General features: G+C 37.7%; 1 protein-coding gene across 4 annotated transcripts in view; it reads left to right on the top strand.

Annotated features, from left to right (window-relative positions):
• The window catches only part of FOCAD (focadhesin), a 307707-nt gene that overhangs the window by 266486 nt on the left and 25612 nt on the right, over nucleotides 1–15609 (top strand). For all 4 annotated transcript variants that reach the window (XM_049896729.1, XM_049896728.1, XM_049896730.1 and 1 more), the window contains 2 exons: nucleotides 155–235; nucleotides 15420–15548. In XM_049896729.1, coding sequence (XP_049752686.1) covers nucleotides 155–235; nucleotides 15420–15548 — 210 coding nt within the window. The remainder of the gene's footprint in view (nucleotides 1–154; nucleotides 236–15419; nucleotides 15549–15609) is intronic.

The raw sequence follows: 15609 nt of genomic DNA on the forward strand, positions 1-15609 counted from the left end.
TAATAATTTGCAGCCACATAGTATTGTGCCAAGGTTAATAGCATAAACATCTCCGCTTTGTCTCTAGGTTAGTATGGCAGCATGAGATCATTATCTTTCCTTCATTAGTCCTGCCAAGTTCACTGGTTAATTTGATCATTTGCTGTCTCCACAGTTCCTACAGACTATAGCTATTTGCCTGAAAGCAGTTTTATAAGAGCAGCCATCGGCTTCTTCGTTATGGGAGGAAAAAAAGGCAAGTGAGCACCTTTCTTGAGTTTTATCATTTTTTCTACATATTGTACAAGTTTGTGTGTCTTTAGCATACCTTTGTAGAATTAAGCAATACAGATCTGAAGTGGCGAATATCTTTTTTTGCTCTTCAAGCTACACCATCTTTGCAATAGAGATAACTAGGAGACTAACGGCAGAAAATGTTACATAAACATAACACTTTGTAGTCTCTTGGAAATCACTGTACCTGAGCTTGGATGGCTCTGTAAAGACTTTAATCATCCATTTGGCCGTTTCAGAAGTCTAAGTGTACATTACTTTTCTTATCAATTTCAACTGAGTGTGATCTAATAAGAGAAAACACACCTGGGGCAGTTTGTATCCCAGGCCCTGTCTTGGAAGCAGGTCTTCTCCCTGAACCTTGTATGAGTACTTGGTGTTGCTGGAATCACGGGCTTCGGTTCCTCTTTTTAGCTTGTGTTCTTTTTTTCTGCAAACATGTGTCTCTCTGTAACTCTGTGCTGCTGCCACCCATATTAGAGCACAGACAATTTGAAGACAGAGATTGAGTGCCTTTGTTTTTAACTGTAGCCAGAATGATGCCATGTAAGTTATTGAATAAATGCTCTTTAATGATACACATATTCTATTCAGAGCTGTTGGGGGAAAATGGGTCAAAACTGAACACTGTCGTGGCTTGCTAGTATTATCCTTCCTCGGGCAGGTCACTTGGGGCAAAACCAGAGTCTGTATTACAGCAAGACCATCCCAATCTTAGAAAAAAAAAGTTAAAGAAAATTAAAACAAAAAACTAGAAGTAATCTGGAAAGAGCGAGTTCAATTAATGAAGGTCACGGAAGAATACAGTCTTACATCGGAAGGAATGTCAGAGGTCACTTTGTCTGACCACTGGGTATGTGAATCCCTGGAGGTGTGTGAATCTAGTGATAAAATCAACAGAGCTTCTAGACTGTAGACTGCACTCATAGCCTAGAAACAAATTTCTGTAGTTTCTGGAGCTCTAGAAATTGTGCTGTTATCCTAGAGTCATGTGTTGGCATTATTTGCTTTTACATAGCCTCGGTGAAAACTGATACATGGCTTATATTGCCATGAATTAAATCTGTTTAAAATAGATGTGTCATAACAGAGATGTTTTCATTAGTAAGAAATTAAATTCTTACTAAATGAACATCTAAAATTTTCATGGCCAAAACAAAGCTAGGAATGTATTTTTGCTGTATTTTTTGTCAGTTTGCTCACTAATGTGTCATAAAAATGTTAAGTGATGATAATGTGAGATATTTCCTTGAGAAAGAAGATAAAAATTCTCACCATCAAATAGATTGTTTTTCTTTTCTAGTAAATAAAATTTAGTTGTTTTGGCTCCCAGATCATTATTTGCTTGGCATAAATTAATTTTCTTTAAATCTGATGGGAAATTCTTGGTTAAAGGTGACATTTTTATAATTATGCCATCATGGCATAACAGGAAATGTTCTCCTCTAAGACTGAAAAATCAGGTGGAACTGGTGATGTTATGTGTGTAGTATTGCTGGAAGATCTTTTAAAGCAGATAAATGAAGTATTTTAAATGCCATATTATCAATCAGATTTTTGGTATTTTCAGGTTGTGGGAGAGGGCTGCCTTCTTGTCAGGTTTGCTGACTAGATTCAGAGAAAAATCTATTCAGCCTTACACATTACTAATGATGACCCCAGAGGAGTGGGGGCCGTGGGAGGCTGACCTCGGCCTCGGAAGCCCATTTACAAAAACAAAACCAGACCCTGCTCTATGGGGCTAAATGGGATGGCCAAATGCGGAGGTGTGCATGCAAACGAGGGTTTTCTTCTTCAATATGCCCAGCTCATTTGAATTTTAATAACTCCCCTCTGAAGCAGCTTTTGAGTTTAAATGTCTGGATGTCACTCACCACAGCCCAGTGAGGCTGCTGATAGGAAGGATGACAATTTTGGTGAGCTCTTTTGAGGAGGAAATGGTTTTTGAGAATAAAAATCATGCCTGGCAGAGGCAGAAGAGAGGAAGCTATAGAGATGGCATGGCTTCATTGCCTGTGTCTACTAATTTTAATAACTCACAAGAGGAAAAAAAATGCTGTGGAGTATCCATGATCCACACTTATGCCAGGATGAGATTGGGCACCTCGATCTTATTTTTAGCCAATCAAATGTGAAGTAGTTAATATGTTAATCTGTTTCCTAATGATTAGGGCTTTTCTCACTTTGGATACTCTGACACTCCTGTGATAGAACATAAAAGATATTCATAGCGTCCATCCCTTCATATAGGCCTACATTTTAAAGTCATACCAAATATATTAAATTCCTTCCAGTTTTTAAAGACTTCAGTTAATGATTTTGCTATTCCATGTAACATTCTCTTTTCTCTCCTAATAGCACTGACCTTCTTATGTCAGATGTATTATGCCTGAACTTTTCTTTTTTTTTTGTCATTTATACAATCACGTCATCATTATCTATTTCTATGGGCATTCCTTGGCTATGCTAGGCCCTAAACATTTGGTTGCAATCTAATTCTTCATATCATGGGATTATTTTTTCCCTAAAGAGTCTCTATCTTTTTTTTTTTTAATTTTTATTGTGCTTAGTGAAAGTTTACAAATCAAGTCAGTCTCTCATATAAAAATTTATATACACCTTTTTTTTTATATCCTAGTTGTTCTCCCCCTAATGAGACAGCACACTCCTTCCTTCTACTCTTTCTTTTCGTGTCCATTTGGCCAGCCTCTGACCCCCTCTGCCCTCTCATCTCCCCTCCAGATAGGAGCTGCCCACATAGTCTCATGTGTCTACTTAATCCAAGAAGCTCATTCTTCACCAGTATCATTTTTTATCCCACAGTCCTGTCCAGTCCCTGTCTAAAGAGTTGGCTTTGGGAATGGTTCCTGTCTTGGGCTAACAGAAGGTCTGGGGACCGTGACCTCCGGGGTCCTTCTAGTCTCAGTCAGACGATTAAGTCTGGCCTTTTTATGAGAATTTGGGGTCTGCATCCCACTGCTCTCCTGCTCCCTCAGGGGTTCTCTGTTGTGTTCCCTATCAGGGCAGTCATCAGTGATAGCCAGGTACCATCTAGTTCTTCAGGTCTCAAGCTGATGTAGTCTCTGGTTTTTGTGGCCCTTTCTGTCTCTTGGGCTCATAATTACCTTTGGTGTTCTTCATTCTCCTTTGCTCCAAGTGGGTTGAGACCAATTGATGCATCTTAGATGGCCTCTTGCTAGTGTTTAAGACCCCAGATGCCAAGAGCCTCTAATTTTTGACTCTTTTATTTTTATTTCTTTTCTACTTATTTTTTTATTTTTTTCAATTTCTGCTCTTTATGTTTTCTCAACCTCTTATCATTTTCAGATTTAACTAAGTTTTCATTTACTTCTTTTTAAAAGCATATTAAAAGTAATAATTTCTTTTCTGGTGCTAAAATAGGTATTATTTTTTTTTATATAATAGGATTATTTTTGTTATTCTGTTGCTGGGGAATGGGACTAATGCTTTCTAAGCTCGTATTTTTCTGTTAGGCTTTAAAGTGCACAGTAAGAAATATTATGTGAGGAAAGGGTATTTAAATCCATGTAATAGAGTCATTATTGCCTTCTTGATATGAATTCATTGGTCAGTGATCTGTGTAAGTACTGGCCTTGTGCATAAAATATAGGTAGGTATATTTTCAATTAGTCACTTTTGTTCTATTAGCATAAGATATAATTGTTGAGAATGGACACTACCCTAAGGAACAGAATAGTGAACTCGGAGTGTAGAGTAAGTAATATATGAGAAAGTCGTCCTCTTTTCTGATGAAATTATAGAGTTGGTTGCCAAGACTATGTATTACTTTTAAATATTTTAATTTAAAAAATTATTATTAGGAATGAATATGTGTGTGTAGCGCTCAGTCCACAGATGGCATAAAGGGGAAAGCAAGGATCCCCTATAACCTCACCACTTGGAGATAGCCACTATAGATGCTTTAATATATGTCCTTCTAGATGTGTGTGTCTTATATTGTATCATGAAATGTCTATTATTTTGTTGTCTGGTTTTTAAAAGTTAACAGCTTCCCATGTAAATGGAATATAGCTTATGTAATCACCACCTTCCTCCCCCAAAAGGAGGCTTGTGAGAAAGTCTGAGAAAGAATCCTATTTGCATTACTTTCTGGACACTTGTCAGGATATGTTTTGGGGTGTTTGATATCTAGTTTTAGTTCTAAACATCATGAAAATATTTGAAAGAGAAAAAGTCACTAAGTATCCTATGACTTTCTAACAGCTATTACCACTTTCATTACTTTTTGGTTCCTCTGATGCACACACAATTTTTGCATATTTACAAGTACACATGTATGTTGTATTTTTTAATTAAAAAAAAAAACAAAACCAAACCCAGTGCCGTTGAGTCAATTCCAACTCATAGTGACCCTATAGGACAGAGTAGAACTGCCCCATAGAGTTTCTGAGGAGCACCTGGTGGATTCAAACTGCCGACCCTTTGGTTAGCAGCCGTAGCACTTAACCACTATGCCACCAGGGATGGCTATAAAATATTCCATCAAATTGATGAATCATAATTAGCTTAACCATGTCCCTATTGGTCATTTTTTAAATTTCCTTTATAGTTAACATCTTTATGCATGTAGCTTTCTCTCTTCTGCATAGAGCTTTCCTTAGGATAAGTTCTCAGCAGTATATTAGTGGGCAAGAGTCTGAGGACTTTTGCTGACTATAGGGATGACATGACTTCATTGCTCTCCGAAAGGATTGTACCCGCTTTCAGTACCTCAGCCCTATGTGAATATGCAAAGCGGTAGAGCATAGAGGTTAAAAGCACGGGAATCAGACTGCCTGGGTTCATATCTCAGTTCCATCAGGCAAGCTGCTTAAGCCTTCAAGCCTCAGTTGCCTGTGTAAAGTGGAAGAAATAATTGAATCTTCTTTACAGAGTTCTTAGAAGGATTATAAGTCACTTTATATAAACTTGATGGCAGTGGGTTTGGTTAGGATTTTAGTTATTTTATAGAATATCCTTCAACTTGGGTTTGCCTGTTGTTCTTCGTGTTAGAGTTGTCAGGTTATTCATTTTTGTTAGGAATATCACAGAAATGGCGTTATGCTCTTAGAAAACAAATAAAGCAGACACCCCTTCTAGTTACAATGTATTTTAAAGCAAACTAACACCTAGATAAGCAAATGGCAACAATAAAAACCAGTCAGATATAAAACGATACCTTAAGACTGCTTTAATTTATATTCATCACCAGAAGAAATGAACATTTTTACGTGTATTTACCGTTTGAAAGGTTTTTTATTTTTTTAATTTTGGACATTTTTTTTTTTTTTTTTAGTCTTCACCTTTTTAAAACTTTTTATTTTGAACTAGTTTCAAACTTACAGAAGTTACAAAACAGTTACAGAATTCATATATGCCATTCACCCTGAGACCTTATTTATGTTTCACTAACTATCCCAATAATGTCTTTAATAGAAAAAAGGATCTAATCAAGAATCTTGTACTGTACTTAGTTTTCATGTCTTTTTAGCTTCCTTCAATCTGGAACAGTTCCTCAGTCCTTCTGTGACTTTCATGATAACATTAAAAAAATATATATTAGAAGCTAGTTATTTTATAAGGAGTCCTGGTAGCGCAGTGGTTAAAGGGATGGACTGCTAACTGAAAGGTTGGTGATTTGAAACCACCAGCAGCTCCATGAGAGAAAGATGTGGCAGTCTGCTTCCATAGAGATTTATAGCCTTGTAAATCCTATGGGGTCGCTATAAAGTCAGAATTGATTCCAAGGCAGTGGAGTCTTTGAGTATTTCCTTACTTTGTGTCACAAGATGTTCTAGGTTTATCTTGTATTATCCTCAGCCCTGTAATTAACCAGGTAGCCCATGTTCCTTTTAGTAAAGAATGGTATTTAGAAGCTTGGATCTGAGTGTAAAGTGTCTTGTTGCTACTGGAGTAGTTGCTCCTAAACCCATTGCCGCTGAGTCCATTCCAACTCACAGCAACCCAGTAGGACAGAGTAGAACTGCCCCACAGAATTTCCATGGCCATAAATCTTTACGAAAGCAGACTGCCACATCTTTCTCCCTTGGAGCAGCTGGTGGGTTTGAACCAATGACCTTTTGGTTAGAAGCTGAATGCTTTAACCACTGCACAACCAGGGCTTCTATATTTTTTTTATAGTACTCTGCATTAGTGTAATTACTTACAGTTCTTTGTTTAAAGCCTGTCTTTCGCTTTAGACTGTATTTCCTCAAGGGCAGGAACAACATCTGTATTTCTTACCACTTTATCATAAATCCTTAGAACAGGCTACCTGGCTTGTTAATAGTCTTCAAATTTATATTGACGTATACCTTTAAGTATATATAGTGACTGGATAATACTAAACAAAGTTGCCTCTAAACAATGCTGAAGATGGAGAAAGTAATGTCCACACTACACAAGCCAGGTGCTGGTGACAGGGAATATACACACCGCCAGCTGTTGACCTCTTGTTGCCAGACTTTTGCTATAGGGGTTACACATTTGCATTGTGGCATTGAGATCTGATACTTCATGTAGCCAAACTATGTGTGATAATGGGTCCTGTTGTAATGCATTATGTTAAAATATACCATTTATATCAGGGTTCTTTGAATCTGTCAGCTGGATGAGAGATTTAAAGCAACTTTGTATCCAGATTTTAAAACATCTGGATCTTTTTAACGAGTAGTGTTAGACCTTCTTAGTTCCAAATCCATTGTCTATAAAGCACTCTCGTATTTCTTCTTATCTAGGGCACTTGTTTGAAAGACAAAGCATTGTAATAAGGGAGCTGATCCTTCTGCTTGTTTAGGTTGGGATTCTTTAGTTCCATGTTAAAGATCTCTGGGGAGGGACCATGTGATTCTTTTCTCCTTGAAACTTTGGAATTCCTTCTCTTCCCCATATTGTTGTTGTTAGGTGCCATTGAGTCGATTCCGGCTCATAGCGACCCTATGTACAACAGAATGAAACAGTGCCCCGTCTTGTGCCATCCTTACAATTGTTGCTATGTTTGAGCCTATTGTTGCAGCCACTGTGTCAGTCCATCTCATTGAGGGTCTTCCTCTTTTTCGTGACCCTCTGCTTTACCAAGCATGATGTCCTTCTCCAGGGACTGATACCTCGTGATAACATGTCCAAAGTACATAAGATGAAGTCTCACCATCCTTGCTTCTAAGGAGCATTCTGGCTGTACTTCTTCCAAGACAGATTTGTTCATTCTTCTGGTAGTCCATGATATATTCAGTATTCTTCACCAACACTGTAATTCAAATGCATTAATTCTTCAGGCTTCCTTATTCATTTTCCAGCTTTCACGTGCATATTAGGCAGTTGAAAAATACCATGGCTTGGGTCAGGTGCACCTCAGTCCTCAAAGTGACATCTTTCCTTTTTAACACTTTAAAGAACTCTTGTAGCAGATTTGCCTAATGCAGTATGTCATTCAATTTCTTGACTTCTGCTTCCATGGGTGTTGATTGTGGATCCAATTAAAATGAAATCCTTCACAACTTCAATATTTTCTCCATTTATCATGATGTTGCTTGTTGGTCCAGTTGTGAGGATTTTTGTTTTCTTTATGTTGAGGTATAATCCACACTGAAGGCTGTAATCTTTGGTCTTCATCAGTAAGTGCTTCAAGTCCTCTTCACTTTCAGCAAGCAACGTTGTGTTACCAGCTTACTACAGGTTATTAACGTGTCTTCCACCAAACCCGATGCCGCATTCTTCAGATGGTCCAGCTTCTCACATTATTTGCTCAGCATACAGATTGAATAAGTGTAGTGAAAGGATACAACCCAGGTGCATACCTTTCCTGATTTTAAACCTCTCAGTATCCCCTTGTTCTGTTTGAATGACTGCCTCTTGGTCTATGTAAAGGTTCTTCATGAACACAATTAAGTGTTCTAGAATTTCCATTCTTCACAATGTTATCCATAATTCGTTGTGATCTACACAGTCAAATGCCATTGCATAGTCAATAAAACACAGGTAAGCATCTTTCTGGTATTCTCTTCCCATACATCCTACCAAAATGCATGGAACAACCAAATTGTTTCTCCATTCCTAACAGTTACTATATAGTTCCTTTCATTCTGCTTAGTGTCAGAACTAGCTCTCTGCAAATACAGTGAAAAATGTGATTCTAGTCATGCTGATTCTCTGCCCTTTTAAATGTGGAAGATTTATTGCCTTATAGCACTTAAAGATGGTTTTCAACCCTCTCCTCCATTTTACAAGTACCCCTTGTTTCTGACACATGATTATATATCAGGTCAATTCTGGAGTATATAGAAGCAACATCTGAAGAGTATAAAAAAGAAGAGCATAGTAAAGTACAATCATTGACGAACGTTCCTTTGTCCTGCCAAAGGAGAGCTAATGTCTAGGCAATAAAACATCTGGAAAGTAGTCATATTTCATTCTAGGACATAGAGTGAAGGGTAAGTTGAATGCCTTTCCTGATTCCCTAGATCCTCTAGAAAATGCAAGTTTTCTGGCGTATTTCAGAAAGACCTGGAGTAAACTTTTATGTAAGACACTTTGATCTAAGAAAGTTTTTTAAAATAAAAATCTGCTCACTTTTGTTCTGTTAAAGTGATGTACGTCTTGTATACAATCTACTTGGTCGTGGTGTATAATTTTTTTTTAACATACTGTTGGCTTTGGTTTGCTAGTATTGTATTGAGGATTTTTATACCTATACTCATAAGGGATATTTTTCTTATGGTGTCTCTGTCTTGCTTTGTTATCAGGGTGATGCTGGCTTTATAGAATGAGTTAGGAAGTATACTCTCCTCTTCCTTTTTTTTTTGTGGGGGGCAGATTTTGACAAGGATTGGATTTAGCTCTTCTTTAAATGTTTGGTAGAAAACTCAGCAGTGAAGCCATCTGGTCCTGAACTTTTCTTTGTTGGGAGGTTCTTGATTACAGTTCAACCTCTGTACTTGTTATAGGTCTGTTCAACGTTTCTATTTCTTCTTTAGTCAGTTTAAGTAATCGATGTATTTCTAGGAATTTGCCCACTTCATGTAGATTCTCTAGTTTCTTGGTATATGATTGATAGTCTTCTCTTTTAATTTGTTTTATTCCTGTAAGGCCAGTAGTAATATCTCCACTTTCATTTCTGATTTTAGTTATTCCCATCTTCCTTTTTTTTTCCTTAGTCTAGCTAAAGGCTTTCAATTTTGTTGATCTTTTTAAAGAGCCAACTTTTGTTCTCATTGATTCTCTCTATTGTTTTTCTAATCTCTATTTCATTTACTTTTGCTCTATTCTTTATTATTTTCTTCCCTCTGCTATCTTTGGTTTAGCTTTCTCTTCTTTTTCTAGTTACGTGAGATGTAAAATTAGGCTATTGATTTGACATCTCTTTTTTAACATAGGTACATACAGTTATAAATTTCCCTCTGAGCACTGCTTTTGCTGTATGGCATAAATTTTTGTATGTTGTGTTTTGTTTTGTTTTTTTTCCCATTCCTCTCAAAGTATTTTTGATTTTCCTTATGATTTCTTCTTTGACTATTTTAGCTGTTTGATCATATTTAAGACAGTTGATCTAAAATCTTTGTCTAGTAATCCCAATATCTGTGCTTCCTCAAGGGCAGTTTCTGTTAGTTTCTTTGATTACTTCATATTTTTGTTGTTGTTGAAATCTGGATGTCTGTAATATTACAAAGTGGTAACGCTGAAAATCAGCTGCTTCTCTATCCTTAAGGGGGAGTTTTTTTGTCACTTGCTATGGGTTGTAGCTGTTTGTTTAGTGACTTTTTTTTTTTTTAACTACCTTTATAAAGTCTATATTCTTTGTCATGTGTGGTCTCTAACATCTTATTCATTTAGCTTGTGTTCAGCTAGTGTTTCCACAGAGATTTTCTTGAATGCCAGAAGCCTAAAAAAGAGAGAGAGAACAAAAGACTGCCTCCACTTCCACTTTTTCTTTTTTCACCTTCTGCTGATTCTGCAACTTTTTCTACCTCTGCTTCTCCTTTCTCTGGAGTTGTTTTTCCTTTTGCTGGCTCTGCCTCTGCTTCTGCTTCCCCCTTTTTTCAGCTTTTGCTGGTTCTGCAGCATTTTCTACTGATTCTTCCCCCCTTTTGTTGACTCTGTCTTTGCTTCTGCTTCCTCTTTCTTCAGTTTCTGCTGATTCTGGCTCTGCTTCTCCTTTTTCTTTTTTTAATGCTTCTCCTTTTCGGTATATCTTTTTCTTTTTCTGTCTCTGCCTCTGCTCCCCACTTTTACAGTTTCTGCTCTGATTGGTCTGCTTTTTTCTGCTGATGCTGGCAGTGCTTCTCCTTTTTTCTATGTTTCTCCTTTTCTGCATCTGCTTTTACTTCATCTGACTCTATCACTGCTTCCCCTTTTTTCAGCTTCTGCTAATTTTTTTTGCTTTTTTCTGCTGATTTTGCCTATGCTTCTCCTTTTTTATCCTTCTTTTTAGCAGCTGTTTTTCCTTTTGCCAGCTCTGCCTCTGCTTCCCCTTTCTTTAGTTTCTGCTGATTTTTCTGTATTTTCTGATGATTTTTGCCTCTACCCTTTTTTTTTTTTTTTAATGCTTCTCCTTTTTTGCAGCTCTTTTTCAGACTCTGCCTCTCCTTCCCTTTCCCCCTTTTATAGTTTCTGCTGACTAATCTGCTTTTCTGCTGATTCTGGTTCTACTTCTAGATTTTTTTCTTTGCTTCTCCTTTTCTACAGCTACTTTTCCTTTATCTGACTCAACCTCTCCTTTTTAGTTTTAGTTTCTGCTGGTTCTTCCGCTTTTTTCTGCAGACTTTGCCTGTGCGTCTCCTTTTTTTAATGTTTCACTTTTTTACAGCTGTTTTTCATCTTCTGACTTTGCCTTTGCTTCCCTTTGTTTTTGTTTCTGCTGATTTTTCTGCTTTTTCTGATGATTTTTACCTCGGCCTTTCCTTTTTTTTTTAATACCTCTCCTTTTTGCAGCTCTTTATTTCCTGACTTGCGCTCTCCTTCCCCCTTTTTCAGTTTTTGCTGATTTTTCTGTCTTGTTTTTGTTTTCCTGCTGACCTGACTCTGCTTCTTTTTTTATTTTATTTTTTGCTTCTCCTTTTCTGCAGATGTTTTTCCTTTATCTGACTCAGCTAGCCTTTGCTTCCCTGCTTCCCCCTTTTTTACTTTCTGCTGATTCTTCTGGTTTTTTTTTTTGAAGTTTGGCCTGTACTTCTCCTTTTCTTATGCTTCTCCTATATTGTAGCTGTTTTTCCTCTTCTGACTCTGCCTCTGCTTCCTTTTTTTCAGTTTCTGCTGATTCTTTTTTTCTGCTGGTTTTTATATATGCTTCTCCTTTTTTTTGCGACTGTTTTCCCTTTTCTGACTCTGGCTCTGCTTCTCCTTTTTCTTGTGCTTCTCCTTTTTGTGCAGCTGTTTTTCCTCTTCTAACTCTGACTCTGCCTCTGCTTCCCCTTTTTTTCAGTTTCTGCTGATTCTTCTGGGTTTTTTTTTCTGCTGATTTTCCTGTGCTTCTCCTTTTTTGTAGCTGTTTTTCCATTTCTGACTCTGCTTCTCCTTTTTCTTGTGCTTCTCCTTTTTTTGAAGCTGTTTTTCCTCTTCTAACTCTGACTCTGACTCTGCTTCCCCTTTTTTTCAGTTTCTGCTGATTCTTCTGGGGTTTTTTCTTGCTGATTTTGCCTGTGCTTCTCCTTTTTTTAATGCTTCTCTTTTTTTGCAGCTGTGTTTCCATTTCTGACTCTGCCTCTGCTTCCTTCTTTTTTCAGTTTCTGCTGATTCTTTTTTCTGCTGGTTTTGCCTATGCTTCTCCTTTTTAGATATTTCTACTTTTTACAGTTCTTTTTCGTTTTCTAACTCTGACTCTGCTGCTGCTTCCCCTTTTTTTCAGTTTCTGCTGATTCTTCTGGGTTTTTTTTTTCTGCTGATTTTCCTGTGCTTCTCCTTTTTTGTAGCTGTTTTTCCATTTTTGACTCTGCTTCTCCTTTTTCTTACACTTCTCCTTTTTTTTGCAGCTGTTTTTTCCTCTTCTAACTCTGACTCTGCCTCTGCTTCCCCTTTTTTTCAGTTTCTGCTGATTCTTCTGGGTTTTTTTTCTGCTGATTTTCCTGTGCTTCTCCTTTTTTGTAGCTGTTTTTCCATTTCTGACTCTGCTTCTCCTTCTTCTTGTGCTTCTCCTTTTTTGAAGCTGTTTTTCCTCTTCTAACTCTGACTCTGACTCTGCTTCCCCTTTTTTTCAGTTTCTGCTGATTCTTCTGGGGTTTTTTCTTGCTGATTTTGCCTGTGCTTCTCCTTTTTTTTAATGCTTCTCTTTTTTGCAGCTGTGTTTCCATTTCTGACTCTGCCTCTGCTTCCATTTCTGACTCTGCCTCTGCTTCCTTCTTTTTTCAGTTTCTGCTGATTCTTTTTTCTGCTGGTTTTGCCTATGCTTCTCCTTTTTAGATGCTTTTGCTTTTTACAGTTCTTTTTCGTTTTCTAACTCTGACTCTGCTGCTGCTTCCCCTTTTTTTTCAGTTTCTGCTAATTCTTCTGCGTTTTTTTTTCTGCTGATTTTCCTGTGCTTCTCCTTTTTTGTAGCTGTTCCTTTTTTTCAGTTTCTGCTGATTCTTTTTTTCTGCTGGTTTTGAATATGCTTCTCCTTTTTTTGCGACTGTTTTCCCTTTTCTGACTCTGGCTCTGCTTCTCCTTTTTCTTATGCTTCTCCTTTTTCTGCAGCTGTTTTTCCTCTTCTAACTCTGACTCTGCCTCTGCTTCCCCTTTTTTCAGTTTCTGCTGATTCTTCTGGATTTTTTTACTGCTAATTTTGTCTGTATTTCTCCTTTTTTTTAAATGCTTCTCTTTTTTTGCAGCTGTTTTTCCATTTCTGACTCGGCCTCTGCTTCCTGTTTTTCTCAGTTTCTGCTGAACCTTTTTTCTACTGGTTTTGACTGTGCTCCTTTTTCGATGCTTCTCCTTTTTATGGCTGTTTTTTCTTTTCTAACTCTGCCTCTGCTTACCCTTTTTTTTTCAGTTTCTGCTGATTCTTCTGGGGTTTTTTCTTGCTGATTTTGCCTGTGCTTCTCCTTTTTTTAATGCTTCTCTTTTTTTGCAGCTGTGTTTCCATTTCTGACTCTGCCTCTGCTTCCTTCTTTTTTCAGTTTCTGCTGATTCTTTTTTCTGCTGGTTTTGCCTATGCTTCTCCTTTTTAGATATTTCTCCTTTTTACAGTTCTTTTTCGTTTTCTAACTCTGACTCTGCTGCTGCTTCCCCTTTTTTTCAGTTTCTGCTGATTCTTCTGGGTTTTTTTTTTCTGCTGATTTTCCTGTGCTTCTCCTTTTTTGTAGCTGTTTTTCCATTTTTGACTCTGCTTCTCCTTTTTCTTACACTTCTCCTTTTTTTTGCAGCTGTTTTTTCCTCTTCTAACTCTGACTCTGCCTCTGCTTCCCCTTTTTTTCAGTTTCTGCTGATTCTTCTGGATTTTTTTTCTGCTAATTTTGTCTGTGCTTCTCCTTTTTTTTTAATGCTTCTCTTTTTTTGTAGCTGTTTTTCCATTTCTGACTCGGCCTCTGCTTCCTTTTTTTCTCAGTTTCTGCTGAACGTTCTTTTCTTTTTGCCGGTTTTGACTGTGCTCCTTTTTCGATGCTTCTCCTTTTTATGGCTGTTTTTTCTTTTCTAACTCTGCCTCTGCTTCTCCTTTTTCTTATGCTTCTCCTTTTTCTGCAGCTGTTTTTCCTCTTCTAACTCTGACTCTGCCTCTGCTTCCCCTTGTTTTTCAGTTTCTGCTGATTCTTCTGGGGGGTTTTTTCTGCTGATTTTGCCTGTGCTTCTCCTTTTTTCATCATCATGAAAATCAGAATCGCCTCAGGGGCACTGGGTTTTGGGTTTGTCTCCTTTTTTATGCTTCTCCTTTTTTGCAGCTGTTTTCCCTTTTCTGCCTCTGCTTCTCCTTTTTCTTGTGCTTCTCCTTTTTTTGAAGCTGTTTTTCCTCTTCTAACTCTGACTCTACCTCTGCTTCCCCTTTTTTTCAGTTTCTGCTGATTCTTCCGGGGTTTTTTTTCTGCTGATTTTCCTGTGCTTCTCCTTTTTTGTAGCTGTTTTTCCATTTCTGACTCTGCTTCTCCTTTTTCTTATGCTTCTCCTTTTTTTGCAGCTGTTTTTTCCTCTTCTAACTCTGACTCTGCCTCCCTTTTTTTCAGTTTCTGCTGATTCTTTTTTTCTGCTGGTTTTGCCTATGCTTCTCCCTTTTTTATGCTTTTCCTTTTCTGAAGCTATTTTTCCTTTTTCTGACTGTCTCTACCTCCTCCCTTTTTTCAGTTCCTGCTGATTTTGCTGCTTCGTTGTTGTTGCCTCTGCTTTTGCTTTTTCTTCTGCCTTTCCTTTTTCTGCTGATGATTTTCCTCATGCTGATTCTGCTGTTTCTTCTGCTTTCGCTTCTCCTTCTTAGTCATTTTCTCCTTTTTTATACATCATTTTTGACTTCCGTGTTACTTCACTTGTATTTGGCCATTTGTGGATGCTCCCACCCACGCTGTACCTTACATTTTCAGTCATAGCTGCTCCTGTATCTCAGTTTCTTACTTCTAAATTACACCCTGCCCCACAAAAGAAAATAATATTAAAATAATGACACATATGTCACAGGTAGCTTGTTAACCTGTGGATTAGCGGTTACTGTCTTAGGTGCTCACCTCTGGATCTCAGCCATGGCAGAGGCTGAGGAACAGTAGAGGCAGCACATCACGTGGTGCAGAACACAACCATCTAGAGCCACAGGGAGTATAGGTAATCCATAGACCTTTGAAGGGAATGTACCTGACTAGTCAGTAATTGTCCTCTCTGATAGAAGTAGTTTGAGGAGTTTATGAGAGGAGGCAATAATGTTAGAGTAAGTTACTCCTTTGAGAAAACTGAATGGAAAGGCAAGAGAAAACGTGGGAGACAGCTAAACAGGAATGTGAAAAATGGAGGAGGACCATTCAGGCAAGAGGGAAAACTGGAGACAAAAAAAGGAGAGAAAAACAGAGGGTACAAGATTATATTCAAATGGGGTTGGGATTAAAAGCACAGATGGAAAGGTTAGCCACAACTAAAGGTGTGATACCAAATCCTTTGCAACTAGAAAACACAGAGAAAGTTGACATTTTCTATGTTCATGATACTATGGAGGTGTTTTATTATTATTTTCCTTTCTGTTGCAGGTCCTGAGTCTGTACCTCCTTCCCTTCTTAAAGTAGTGATGAAACCCATAGCAGCTATTGGAGAAAGCTTTCAGTACCCTCCTGTGAACTGGGCTGCACTCCTCTCTCCACTGATGAGACTAAACTTTGGTAAATTTCAAGTGTTTTTAGGTCTTTGGGCTCTGTTTTTAGGACCTTACCTGAGTAGAAA

The sequence above is a fragment of the Elephas maximus genome, chromosome 9 (assembly GCF_024166365.1).
Source record: "Elephas maximus indicus isolate mEleMax1 chromosome 9, mEleMax1 primary haplotype, whole genome shotgun sequence".
Lineage (NCBI taxonomy): Eukaryota > Metazoa > Chordata > Mammalia > Proboscidea > Elephantidae > Elephas > Elephas maximus.